This window comes from Castor canadensis, chromosome 6 (assembly GCF_047511655.1).
Source record: "Castor canadensis chromosome 6, mCasCan1.hap1v2, whole genome shotgun sequence".
NCBI classification, from domain to species: Eukaryota; Metazoa; Chordata; class Mammalia; order Rodentia; family Castoridae; genus Castor; species Castor canadensis.
In genome coordinates, this window is record NC_133391.1 from 72,192,034 (window position 1) to 72,207,275 (window position 15,242).

General features: G+C 35.5%; 1 protein-coding gene across 5 annotated transcripts in view; it reads right to left on the reverse strand.

Moving 5' to 3' along the window:
- The window catches only part of Stk32a (serine/threonine kinase 32A), a 135,653-nt gene that overhangs the window by 72,074 nt on the left and 48,337 nt on the right, over positions 1–15,242 (reverse strand). For all 5 annotated transcript variants that reach the window (XM_074076714.1, XM_074076715.1, XM_074076711.1 and 2 more), the window contains one exon: positions 1,391–1,564. In XM_074076714.1, the coding sequence (XP_073932815.1) occupies positions 1,391–1,564 (174 nt within the window). The remainder of the gene's footprint in view (positions 1–1,390; positions 1,565–15,242) is intronic.

The window sequence follows — 15,242 nt, forward strand, 5'->3', positions numbered from 1 at the left end:
TGCATAGACAAACTATAAATTGTGAGGCTACATCTTCATCTACAAGCTCTGTACTAATTCAGGTAAATGTCAACCCATAGTGGTCAAATATTTTATTTAGCCAAATTTTTATTAAATGAGCTGTAATTATACTTTAAATCTCAGTGAATTCTTCAAATATTAGAGTTGACAGTGGCAGAATTATAAATGCTTATTTTTATTTAGTGATATGTAATAGATGCCTATATTTCATATATGTAATTAATGCAAGTTGGTATACTATAGCTCTGACCTAGGAGTCAGAGAGATCTAGGTTTAAATTGTGGCAATGCCACTCCTTAGCTCTTTACCTTTGGCAAATCTTTGAGCTACAGTATCTTCATCTGTGTAATGGGAACATTGTAATGAAATGTGGATTCTGTTGAAACTTAAGGATTTAATAACACAATGTATAAAAAGAACCTAGCAGTACAAAGTAAGCACAAAGTAAGCCTCCATAAATAGTAGCTGCTTTGATAGTGGTTACAATCAAATATAAATATATTTGATATTTTAAATATTGTTATAAATATCACAATATTTATAAATAAATTCAGTAATAACTTACTGTCTATAAACCATGAATTTCTCATATTTAATACTGGTCTAGCTATATCTGCTCTGATAATTTATCATAAGTTGCTTTAGAGATCAAACAAGTTAGTATATATGAAACCATCATTAAAACTACTCATTTCTTTACAAATGCATTTCTGTTTTCTCTATTGGTCATATATGTTTATAGCTTCTTTTGTTACTTCTAACTACAAATGCTCCAAGTGCAGGAGACATGTGTTCTAGTTGCAGCACACACATTAGGGATTCCATTGAGAAGGCAGCATGACAGGGAAATGATACAAAGACTCAAGTTTTTTTCCCAAAGAAATTTCATTCTTCCCTTCCCAGCTATTTTTCCCTATATGCTTCTTCCATTTCCATTTCTTTTTTTTATTATTATTATTGTGCTGGGTAGGGGAACATTGTGGCATTTACAAAAAGTTCCTACAATGTATCAAATATTCATATTTGAATTCACCCCCTCCTGGCGCTCTCCTTTATCCTCCCCTCCCCTTAATTCATTTTGTTTCACATGTCACCCTTTCTCCTGTTTGTCTAGGCTTAGTTATAACAAAGTACCAAGGGTCACTGATTTGTGTCTTGTCATTTACTGTGACCTAGGGCAAATTTAGTTGCATATGTTCAATTGTTTGTTTGGTCTATTAAATGGGGACAATCAAGCTACCTCAGAGGACTGTGAAAAGAATTAAGTGAGCATTAAATGCCATGTTTGACAAGGATCTGTTAAATGCGGGAGGTTAAGGATTCCCTCCTGTGCACTTAGTTCAAAGCTCTCTCCTTGGACTTGACTGACCTGTGAATGATGCGCTGACTCTGCAGGTAGTCCAGGGCCATGGCCAGCTCACAGATGAAAAGCTTCACTGTGTCTTCCTGGAAACGAACATTCTGCTGTAGGTGATAACGCAGGTCCCCACCGAGTAGGAGGTCTACCACCATGAACATGTCTTCTTCATCTTGGAAGGAATACCTGGAAAACATTGAGAAGTAAAAGTCAGCTACACTTACATGTTAGCATCCCAGAGACAAAGGAGACCTTGGCAACCAGAACACAGAATTCTTGAGCTAAGAGCTTGGTCTGTGGGAGAAAGTGGTCTCTCACAAGCTCTCAGACCTTGGGTTCTCAGTTCCTCATATGTAAAATGGAATAATAATAATTATAATATCTACCATATTTGATCACAGTGAAGAATAAATTGATATGTGTATTTATGATTGGGTTTGACACATAGTAAGCACTCTCTGTGGGCTTACATTACAATAAAGCCCAGGAAATAAGGAACACCCCACTTATCCATTTATTGTTCATGTCCTTACCCCACTGTTGCAAGAAGTCCATAAAATAGCAGTTAGGAGGCTCTCTTGAACCACTTGTATTCCAATTTTTCTTGTAACTTCACTGTCCGCCAATATTGTAACAAATCAAGTCAAACATTAATAATAAAAAAGATATTAAGAGACAATAAAGAAGTGAAGGTTACAAAGAAATAATTCATTCAGACTTTGGGATAGGGAGGTAAGAAAGTATCTCACCAATATTGAGTCCTGAGCTAAAATCTGAAGGATTGTGATAATAGTAACTGAAAATTAAAGGTCAAATTTCCTGCTATTTCTGTGGGGTGACTTCAGTAGAGCAGGTTCTGAAGCATTTTCCAGGTGGCCCCACAGTCTACTGTCATACTCCCATTGTCACAGGAGGATATTAAGGCACAGTGAAGTTTAAATGACTTGTAGAGGCCAAAGAACAGAATACAGACAAAGGTTCTCCAGATGTGAAAGTGAAATTTGAAAGACAAAAGTAGTGTGTGTAGAAGCACAGACATGGAGCACAATTGCAGTGGGAGGGGAAAGTCTGGATTTGCTGGAACAATAGGTACGATGGGGAGACTAGTGTCTGGAGAAGACAGAGGCCAGTTCCATGACAGGAGTTTACTTATAACATTGGGGAGTCACTGATGGGTTTTAAGCAGGCTGTATGATCAGACATGGGCTTTCCACTGAAGGAGTGTGGGGCTGAGGGATCAGAAGAGGAAATGAAATAGAGCAGAGTTGCCCTCTGCTATGTGCGGTCTCCAGGAAATATGCATTCCTACTGTGCTGATTTGTTTTGTTTTACCCAATGCACAGGCATGATTTCTAGTCATAATAAAACTCTCTGAATCAACACTGTTTGACACGGGTTTCCTATATAATGTCACTGGGATCGCATTTGGAAGTTTTATTTGAATTAAAGAATGAAGTGCCTGCAAGCAGTACCAAGGATTCACAACAATTCCCCGTGATAAATTCCTTGCTTAGGAAGTAACTGTGACAATCTTGCTTAGTACATTTTCTTCTTTATAATTATCACTGTACTACAGGAGAAGGAGGGAGTTACAAACAAAGAAGTAGAAATTCAGTGAAGCATTACTCTGAGGGAGCCTACATTTCAATGAAGACTAACAGTCCCTCATGTTCAGTGGTTCCATAAACAAAATTTTGATTACTACTGAAGACTGATTCACACAGATGTCAGAAATTAAGCACTTGGAGAATTCAGAGAGAAATACAGGAAGTGCTTTGTAAAATCTGAGACATATATGCTGGGTAATGTCTTTTAGGAAATTATATTCTTGATGTAATGACTAGCTAGCCATCTCTACTATACATTTATTTCTTCCTTTTTTATTTTATTTTTTGGCAGTACGGAGGGGGCTGAACTCAGGGCCTTGCACTTGCTAGAGTGGTGCTCTACCACTGAGCCATGCTAATAGCCCCCCTGCTAAGGGTTAGTGGGTACCAGGAAAGTGGCTGAGTCGAGGCAGTTTGGTTCCTCATCCTTCCAACTTCACCAATACAAATTATATTCATCAGTTGTTCATGGGATGTAAGCAAGGCTTTTTTGGGCTGAGTTACAGATGGAGTAGGGATGGCGAGGATGAGGACTGGGTACCAAAAGAAGGAGAAAGAGAGTGATAAGCATAATCATAACTAGATGACAATGAAGACAACCCACTTAGACTAAGTTCGCATATGGAGCAGGTTCTATTTACTCTGCTGTTGACCAATGTAAGCTCTCCTATTACTGCACTAAACTCTAAGGGGGCAAAGAGGGTAGTGGTTGTACTAAATTCAGCCTGAATGAGCAAGCATTTTTGTTGACATTTGGGATAAGCTATTTTTATTCGAAGAACAAACTGATAAAGGTGCCAGCTATGGTAAGTTAACAACAGTGTTCAAACATGCAGAGAATTATTAATCAAAGAAAGAAGAGGGCAAGGCAAGAAGCAACGTGATTGCCTCGGCCACTATAAATATAGATTTATTTAACTGTGAAGACAAGTTTGGCTGTTAAAAGTCATCTGAATTCTTCTACCCCAGATTCTTCATTTTCTGAGGGAAAGAAGATAAGTATTTTATGCTCCAGCATTATACTCAATAAAAAGTAAGCAGACATAACAATTTGGTAATAGCTAGAACATCTGATTTTTAAGATAAAAATGAAAGAGCTTCTTGTACCTCAACAATTTATCACACAGGCTGTTATATTTCTATAACTTTTTTTTAGTATGTCATATCATGGCTTATTTATTTCTTAGTTGACAGCTCTAAAATTAACAAATCTGGTCTCAGCACATATGAAAATCTTTGCAAAGTGTGCTTAGTAAGAAAGGAGATAGCTACCAAAAGCCACCATATTCCATTCTCCATCACCTCTTATCCAGACCATTGCACTATGTTCATTGTTCCCTCTATAATCTTGAACCTCTCTACTCCATTCTCCACACTGGAGTTGTTTCTTTAAGTGTGAGTTTTACAATATTATCCAACCTCTAAAAACTGTTCATCTCCTTTCCATGTGTATAGGAACTTATCTGCTCTGGCCCTGTTTATCTTTTCAGTCTTATCTTGAGGATTTCCAGTAGTCCATGGCACTTCTAGCCTTAGAAGCTGGCAAAGCAGAGTGCTCTGTGCCTGGTTATGTGTGGTTCATCTTTCAAGTCTCACCTCCATTAGAAGAATTTCTAACACTCCATATCAACTTAAGTCTCCCTATTATATGCAATGTTATAATCTTATTCACAGAATTTATCATAATTTGAAAATATCTTCCTGTATGCTTTCAGATTAACTCTACTTATTCCCAAACTGCCATCAGGATGCATACCTGTTTTTTCTTTTTTTTTTTTTTTTTTTAAGTCTTTCTTTCATTTATTTTTTTTTTACAAGGCTTGGTTTATTTCTCCCCCCTGCCCCCACCCCCTCCCTTACCACCCACTCCACCCCCTCCCGCTCCCCCCCTCAATACCCAGCAGAAACTATTTTGCCCTTATCTCTAATTTTGTTGTAGAGAGAGTATAAGCAATAATAGGAAGGAACAAGGGGTTTTGCTGGTTGAGATAAGGATAGCTATACAGGGCATTGACTCACATTGATTTCCTGTGTGTGGGTGTTACCTTCTAGGTTAATTCTTACTGATGGCTCAGTACCAACACACCACCCAAGACGTAGATTCTACAAATAGTCATAGAAAACCTAATAAATTAATAAATGAACTAAAGAAAGGAAGAAGAGAATCAAGTTTAAAACACAAACTTGGGGTGGGTCTTATATAAATTCTCTATATTTTACTTTTACAAATTAGCATGGTTACCATATAAGTTCAAATGGTAACTCATATGCTTGAAGCTGTCCCATATTTATATTACAACAAATATGGGGATACAGGGATCTAAAACTATCTCTAATGCAGGGTATCTCAAATTGTAGTAATAGCCCATTAATGGGTTGTGAAAGAAGTTTGGTTGAGTTTATTTTAAAGAAATAAAATATATTGAATAACATATGATAAGCACCATTAACACATAAGACTAAAAATTGTGAATTTTTTGTTTTTGTGTCTCTGAGAGCCTATCTACTGGGTTGGGGTGGAAAATATATTCTTTTCTATGGCTGACAGTCAAAAAAGCTTGAAGACCATGGCACTTCACACTGCAGAACTATTGCTCCAAATTCTCACTTGATCAAGAGTCACTTGTGATATGCCCATCCAGCAAAGCAAAGGAAAATTCAAGATTAGCTCTACAAGTTCCTAGCTTTTGTAGAAAAAGACTGATTGAGTCATCAAGGATGGAGTCAATTTAAAATACGCTCAAGCATAATACAAGTGGAAAATGCATAGGCTTCAGACAGACCCAAGTTGAAATTACAGCAATATCACTTATGTGAACTTAGAGAAAATCTCTTTAAAAAATGAAACCCAAAGATGGTATATGTTTAAGTGAGTTGAAACACATAGAGCTTAAAATAGTGCCTGGAAGACAGCAAGTAGTGAATGTTAGCTACTGTATAATTGCCTTCTTCATCTTCTCATGAATATAACATATGATAACAAGCAATCATTCAATTCATGTGATTGTCCCTTACTGCTTTATATGAGATAATCATATAAAGATACTAATTGTCAATGGTGTAACCAACATGGTCCCATTTTACAAGCGCTTACTATGTGTAAGACATGCTAGGTACTTTATGTGTATTATTTCAAACATAAACCTGTAAGGCAAGTAGTAGTATTATTGCCATTTTTGCTAATCTTAAGAATCCTCAAACAATCCATCAACGTGTCAAAAAAGATTACATACCATGACTAGGAGGGATTAATATGTAAAAACCAAATGTTATATATCTTTTTAATATAAGAATGAAGCATACAATCATATGGATAGAGACAATAAAAGCATTTGACAAAGCCTAATACTCATGATAAAAACTCTTAACAAATTTGGAATAGAAGAGAACTTCCTCAACTAATAAAGGACATCTACAATAAATCCCACAGGAAACATCATACTTAAAGGAGAAAGACAGGTTCCCTCTAGGTTAGGAATAGGCAAAAACATCTGCACTCATTTCTTATTAGTCCTTGAGGTTGTGTCCAGTGCAAGAAAAATAAATAAAGAACATTCATATTGGAAAGGAAAAAGTAAAACTGCCTTTCAATTACAATGTGATTCTACATATAAAAAATCATACAGGAAACACAAAAGAACTATTAGAACTAATAAATAGGTATAATAAAGTTGCAGGATACCACATCAATATATGAAAATCAATTATATTTTCTATAGAAACAATGCACAATATGAAAATGAAATTAAAATACAATTACATTTCCAACAGTCCCCCAAAATTTTAAAATACCTAATAATAAATTTAACAAAAAGTGCAAGTCTTATACACTGAAAATTATAAAAATTTGCTCAGGAAATTTGAAGAAGATATAAGTAAATGGAGAAAGAGTCCATGTTTGTAGATTCAGAGATTCAATATTATTAGTATATCAATTCTTCCCTAATGGAACTACAGATTCAATGGCATCTATCTCTATCAAACTCCCAGCAGGCTTTTAGTTTTGCATAAATTGATGAGCAGATGTTAGAATTCATAAGGGAATGGCAAACATCTAGCATAGCCAAAATTTTTTTGAAGAAAAAAACTGGAGGACTTTCACCTCCAGTAAATGTACTAAATGTTATGAATATAGTGACACTAGCATTGTGTCAGTGGAACAGAATTAAGAGTTTAGAGGTAAATGTTTTTGTATTTTTAGCACATTGATTTTTGACACAAGTACCATGATGGTCACTTTAATAAATGGTGAGACAATTAGACATACATGTGTAAAATGATGAATTTAAATCTCTATACCATGCACAATTAACTCAAATGGATCATAGACCTAAGTGCCAGTGCAAAAGCAATAAAACTTTAGAATAAAACATAGGATAAAATCCTTCAGACCTTAGATTCAGCAAAAGTTTCTGAGACACAACATCAAATGCATAGTATACTATTAAGTTGATACGTTCAATGAGACTTTGCTCAAAATTCAAAATGTTGGTACATAATTAAGGAAATGAAGAGGCAAACAATAGACTGGTGAAAATATTTACAAAATACAACAATAATAAAGGATTATATCCAGGATTTGAAAGACCTATTATAATTTATGAAGAAATAAGACAACCTAGTCAAAAAAGTGGACCAAACATAATGAACACACGTTTCATTAAAGAAGATATACATGAGAAGAGAAATGTCACGCCATCTGAACGGCTATGATAAATATGGCAGATAATAACAAATGTCAGTTCCCATGTAAAGAGAACCCTCATATGTTGATGTGGCAATGTGAATGCTGCAGTCCCTTTAAAAAAAAAGTCTCTCAGTTTGTCAAAAAGACAAACATAAAACTACCATGACACCCAGCAATTCCACTCCTAGATGTCTACTCAAGAGAAATGAAAACATACATCTATGCAAAGACTCGTATACAAATGTTCATTGTATCATTATTCATTATTGCCAAAAATTGGAAAAAAGCTAAAATGTTTCATCATTTGGTGAATGGAGAGACAAAATACAGCATATCATTACAAAGGAAATACTCAACTTTAAAAATGATTGAACTATATGAACATTCTGCAGCATGGATGAACCCCATAAACATCAAACTGAATGAGAGAAACCAGACAGAGGCCTACATTTTATAATTCCATTTACATGAAATTGCCAGAAGGCAAATCTATAGAGACGGAAAACACATGAGTATTTTCAAAATACTCATGAGGCTCAAGATGAGAACAGGGATTAACTATAAATGGGCATGAGAGACCTTAATGGGAAAATGAAAAGACTTTATAATTTGTTCACCATCATGATTGTACCATGTGGTGAGGTTACTACAGATCTTTGCATTATACACTTGCAATGAGTGAATTTTATGATATGTAAACTACGCCTTAATGAAGCTGTTATTTAAAATGACATAGGGGAAACTGCATAGGGAGAGAAGGGATTGTGGTGTAGAGAAGCTAAAATGATGCCCAAGGACCACATGATAGGAAATTGTGGGCTCAGGACTGTGTCAAAAACCCTGTACTTACCACATATGCTGTCCTTATAATGATCAATAAAGGTCAGTGAGCAAGCCACTCTAAAGTTGATAATAAAATTCTACCAGGGATTGGTATAATTATTTAAATGCCCTTCAATTCAGTTCCCCAGATTCAATCTGCATGCCTCCTGAGTGGTCTCACTCCAATATTGCGACATCTCTGATGTTTAGCCAGAGGTCTCCATAAAAGAGTCTTCAAGAACCAGTTTTGCTCTAGGTACTAAAACTGTTGAACAGTTAACCTAGTTTTTCAGACTGTGAGGAGAAAGTGCTCACAGCAAGCTTTTCACAGCTTAGGAAAAGCATTATCAGTTATGAAGAGAGATCCCTCAGGATTTCACAAGGAATAAGTACATGGCATACTGGTTGAGTACAAATTTAAATTATTTAAATCGTTTTTAGAGCAATGTCTCTTCCTATGTCTCTTCTTATGGCTTAGCAACAATTTTCCAAGGTATATTCCTATGTAAGGAAAGGGTGACAGAGTCTGAATGTAGTGGAAATATTACGTACTCATGTATGTAAATGGAAAAATGAGACTCACTGAAACTATTCCAAAAGTGGGGGGGGGAAGAATAAAGGAAAATGATGGAGAGGGTGAATTCAACTAAAATATGTTACAAGCGTTTTTATAAATGTCACAATGCACCCCAAGTGCAACAATAATATAATAAAAATGAATAAATAAATAAAATGAAATTCATTTTAAAAATGGTATTATTTCACCTAATTTACCATGACAAAACAGATAATTTAAGGTTTTTAAAAGTCAGATTTCTGGACTGGGAGTGTGACTAAAGTACTTGCCTAGCAAGCATGAGGTCCTGAGTTCAATCCCCAGTACTGCCAAAATAAACACCAAAAAAAAAAAAAAACCTTCAGATTTCAAGCCTATTCAAACCATATCAGGTGTTTTATTTTATTTTAACTGAAGCACCACAATGTGACAATATGAGGTTAAAAACACTGGCACCAAGTTGAAGCAACAATCTAAATTACCTCTGCTCTACATTTAAGGAGAGGCAATTCATAATCTACTCACTAATGGGACAGCACGTATAGTATCTTGGAAATACTGGAGTGAGAACATTTACGTCAAGGCTTGGTGAAAGCATATGTTGGTGACAATATGAAAAAATGGGCACTCCTGTGTGCAATGGATGGAGGGTAATTTGGTGAAACCTCCTTTGAGGACATTTCAGAAATATCTCTTTTGAAAAACCACATAGTTTTTGACCCTATGATTCCATTGCAAGGAACTTCCACTATGGATATACTTTAAAAGTATGACAGAATATCCTTAGAAGGATATTCATTACATCAGATAAAATTTAAAAAGCAATTTTCACAGCCATCACCAACATTCAGATACATGACAATAAATTCATGCTGCAAGTTGCATAGTGATTTTCAAAATAGGCAATATATATTCTGGTAGAGTGCCTGCCTAGCAAGCATGAGGCCCTGAGTTCAAGATCCAGCAAAAAAAAAAAATGATAAACACACAACCACACGTACTCTAATATATCCATAGATTTCTTCTATAAAACTTCAGTCATTTTAATGATATTATGAGCTATTTTATTTTTATTTTGTATCTAAAAAAGGCAATAATTAGAAGAAAAAGATTTTCTTTTACTTATATCCAACATACGTTGTCTCGTTTGGAAAGGAACTAAGAAAAATAATCCAGCTTCTCCCATGTATAACTTACCCAGGACAGCTGTTTTCATCAAGTACTCAGTCAGTATTCACATTTTTTTGCTTGTTTTACAAACAATCCTCGTTAGAAAAAGGTTTTATAGAATGTTTGGATCCTATAAATGGGTTCAAACAAGGTTCCTTTAAATTGTTTTTATTCTTTTGCTTCTCTGGCTTGCTCCTTTTTCACTCCTAGCTACTTTTTGTTGAAGAATCCAAATCATTTTTGCTCCAGCATTGCCACAGTCTGCATTTTTGCAAATTGCATTCATGTCAAATCTGTCTACATGTTCCCCAACTCTCTATATTTTGTGAAAATTGTGGTTACCTGCTCAGCTTCAAGTCAGATTTATTTTTGGCAAGACTATGTTACAGATGATGTTGTGTATTTTGATCAGGAGGTATATAATAAACAAATCTATCCTGAGATAGATCAGCCATTAATCATCACTGCCAAAACCAAAGTTCCTTAAGAGTGGTAACATTTGAATTCTATCATTTCTCCTTTATGTTTTACCTGGGGTACTTTTATAAAATGAAACTTAATTTCATTGATTATTTTACTACAAGGAACAGTTCATACAGAAAAGGTAAAACAAATGCTTAGATCTTCCCTATATTAACCACTTTTCAAAATGATTTGTTGGTTTTGTGAATCTTCCAAAAGCAATCAATACATTATTTTTAAAATATCATAATGAACACATGGATTTTATGCTATCATTCTTGTTATTTTTCAGTTCATAAGGTCAATTCATGGACCAGGGTAACATGATAGAGTAGGATCTTGGGTTATTTTGACATGTCCCTGGTAGGTTTTGATAATTTTATGACTTTATGATACGAAAACATATTGCTGGCTGTTTCTTTTAGTCTCTGTTCCCAACAGTCTGGGTGATGGAAGTGTTTGCTTTTGTAGATACATAAGTATACACATAGTGTATGTATGTATACACAAATGTAATCTTCCTCATAACTTTCACGATAACACCTTCAATTTCTATTTGTAATTATAAAAATTCTTAACCTTATCAGTCTTACACTAGTAACTCCTTTCCCCCTCATTGAAAATCCTAGCTCTCCATGATCAAGGTTATTCTCTCTCTCTCCACCATTAGTCATTTTTGGTATGAATTCCACCCTTGCCCAGATAATTTGAGGATTCTGTGCCTCACTCATTTCTATGCTACCAGGAACCCTTTGATTCATAATGTGTACTTGTTTACTCAATGGCCAATGTACAAATACTGGTTGTCTATGTCCTTGTGCAAGGAGTTGAGGATAAAGGAGCAAACCAAAGGGCATGGTTTTCCTTATCTTGAAGCCAGACATCTATAAAAGACACAGGAATATTTATACAAATGAACAGGTAGTTACAAAATTCGATTAGAGCTGTGAAATAAAAGTATATAGAACTATGGTGAAGGTTAATACAATAAACCTAAATTTGACCATAGGGATCATGAAAGCCTCACAGAAATGAATATACATCCTAGTGTAGTTCAGGCCATAAACTACAGACTCCAGTAAAGTGTGCGAAAACCTACAATTTTCAAGATCAAGACAATGTGTAATGTTTTTAAGTCACATAACAGGTTGTAGCTTATTTTCCTGATATTCGATGTCATAATAGGTTTTTCTGAAGCCCTGACCTTTCTCTGGAAAGAGCTTTGAAGAGTATTTTGTGATCATGTATACTGGCTCTGGAAGTGTTATTTATGAAGCCTGTACAGGGTGGGGACATTTGGCTATCATTATTTGCTATAGAATCTCTTGAGACAGTTCCTCAAAGAATAAGGTAGCAGGAAACAGGCAAAGGGGAATAACATCACCTTGTTCCACAAATAAAAGGGAAAGCCAAGACACATACTCAGATGTTAATGAGGGGCAATTAAAGCAGACTATTATTCACTTGGTTTATCAGGGATATAAGAAAAAAGTGTTGGAAATTGATCCCTTTTGTGCTCCACAATAATCATCTGCTGATTGCAGAAAAACCAGTGTAAGTTGGTGAGTCTGGGTCCTTGACTGGACTGGAAATGGCCACTTGTTTAGAGATTGGCTGGACGGGCCCTGGTTGGAATGAGCAAGGTGCAGAATGTGCTGAGGCACACTTGTTGATTGGGGCCTTTCTCTAGAGTGGAGAGACAGAATGTTCATCTGGCACAGTGTGTTGTCCACCCCTCTATCTCTCTAGCCAAAAAGACAAGTTATTTCCTTACTGACCAAGGTATACAACTTCTAGAATTCCAAGGCAGGCAGAATACTTCTCCACATACATACAAACACAGAGATTCTGATTTTGCCCTTCATGCCCTCCTCTCTGTCCCTCCATGTTTAATGCCCCCAACTTCCCCTCACCTGAAGTTTGCTTACAGCCACACTAAACCACTTGCACCTTCAGAAATGTCTACAGTATTCCTGCCTCTGCTTTTGTCAGGGCTCTACTACTTATCTCCACTTATGGATACCTAGCAATTGAAACTCTACGAGGGAAGCAGGAAAACAGCATAATAGTTTTTCTCAGATGGGAATATATTAAAATAAAAGAAGTGATTTTGTTCTATTAAAATATGCAATATATCATGTTAAATAGCCATTTTAACATTTTTTAATTGGAGGCTAGGGTGTGGCTCATTGGTAGTACACTGATGTAGAATGTGCAAAGCCCAGTGTTCAATCTCCATCACCACAAAAAATATTTTTAAGTGATTTTTCTTTTTTTTTTTTTCTTTTATTATTCATATGTGCATACAAGGCTTGGGTCATTTCTCCCCCCTGCCCCCACCCCCTCCCTTACCACCCACTCCGCCTCCTCCCTCTCCCCCCTACCCCCTCAATACCCAGCAGAAACTATTTTGCCCTTATTTCTAATTTTGTTGAAGAGAGAGTATAAGCAATAATAGGAAGGAACAAGGGTTTTTGCTGGTTGAGATAAGGATAGCTATACAGGGCATTGACTCACATTGATTTCCTGTGCATGGGTGTTACCTTCTAGGTTAATTCTTTTTGATCTAACCTTTTCTCTAGTACCTGGTCCCCTTTTCCTATTGGCCTCAGTTGCTTTTAAGGTATCTGCTTTAGTTTCTCTGCGTTAAGGGCAACAAATGCTAGCTAATTTTTTAGGTGATTTTGCATTTGTATTTAATTTTTAAATGTTTGTTTTTGAGTTGTATGAGTGATGATACATATGTAAGTAACATTTCAGTGAATATTACTTAACATTGAGGGTATTTGATAATTTAGGGACTGGGAGATAGAATACAGATTTGCCATAACTTTCTGGTTTTGTGGCTCTGGCAAAGACTAGAGACTGTCATTCATCGGCTTACTCATTTTTGTGAAGGAAAAGTACTAATTCCTACCTTATAGAAACTTCATTGAAACTACTGAGATTTTGACATTTTAGCACATCATCTCAAAAACATGTGTGGTCTTAGTGACTTACACACACATGTATTCTTTTCAGTTTTCCCAACAATTTACTTTTTGATTCTACTACCTATAGATATACTTTTTAAGTCATTAACCTTGGTCACACCTCACCTAATTAAATTCCAATCCTGGTTAAACCCACCAATATGCTTTAAAATAATTTAAAAAGTCAAACTAGCATCTGTTAAGTATAATCCAAGGAGTAAAACACAAAACTGTGTTGATTGGATTCACTTTAAATTTATAACCACAAGTCTCAAATGTATACTTAGGAAATCCTATTCTAATTCTCTATTAATTTCATGCTTTCATTCACTTCATAGCTTCTCCCCTCAAAATTTCGTATACTCTCCCATCCCTCTTCTCAGTTGTCATCATAGGGAAAACAGAGGCAATGACGTGAGAACAATTCCATTTGCCTACCAACAAACCCACCATCCCACACACACCTATGCTTCCATGTTCTGCCTTCTCTCCAACCACAATGAAAGAAGTGTTCTCCCTTCCACCTGAGGCTAATCCATTCACTGCACCTGCCACCTAAGGCTAGCTCATTCACCACCTGTAGGACCTCTCTTGGCACTCATTCCCTTTTTCTTCTACATCACCAATTCCTTCCTCTAATTGGCTCATGCTTTTTGGCATCCAAACCTGTTTAGATACATGTTAAAGTATTTATCAAAGAAAATACAAATTTAAAAATAAAAGAATATATTAGTAGTTACAAATAATATATGAGTAATAATATAAATTAAATATACAAAATTGAATATTTAAAAATATATGATACTGTCCCATGATATATATAAAAGAAGAGAACATGATCAAGTACAGTTCATTTATGGAAATCAAGGCCGCTTTAAGATTTGCAAAATAACTTACCATATAATAGAAATGATCTCAATTTAAAAAAGAAAAGGTATTTGATAAAATGCAATACATATTTATATTTAAAAAGCTTCTTTACTATGACAAAGGATATCTACAAATAGTCTATAGTAAATATTATATGACATCTCGAAAGATTGAAAACCTTCCCCAACTCAGGGACAGGAGACAAAGCTGCCCAGGACCACTGCTTTTATCCAACATTGTTCTCAATGCACATGCAACAGCATGTAAATTAAAGGTAGGGATATCAGAAAGGAAGAAAAAAAATTGTCATTAGCTGTTAATGATATAATTGAAAATCTGTGAGGCAACCAATAGAATTAACAAGAAAATTTAGCAAGATCACTGAATACAAAGTCAATATTAATAATCAATTTTATTTTAGTATACAGGCAACACTACTAGAAAAGAAAATTTAGACAAATACCACCCTATAATATTATCAAAAACATCAAATACCTACGACTAATCTAGAAAATCTACAGACATCATAGGCCTCTACACTAAGAGCTATGTTAAAAACTGCTGTGGTGCACACCTATAATCTCAGCACTTGGGAGGCTGAAGCAGGAGGAACATGAGTTTGAGGCCAGCCTGGGCTACATAGCAAGACCCTGTCTTAAAAAATTAAAAACAAGCTGGTCACCCATGGCGTATTCCTGTACCCCTGACTTCTCAGGAA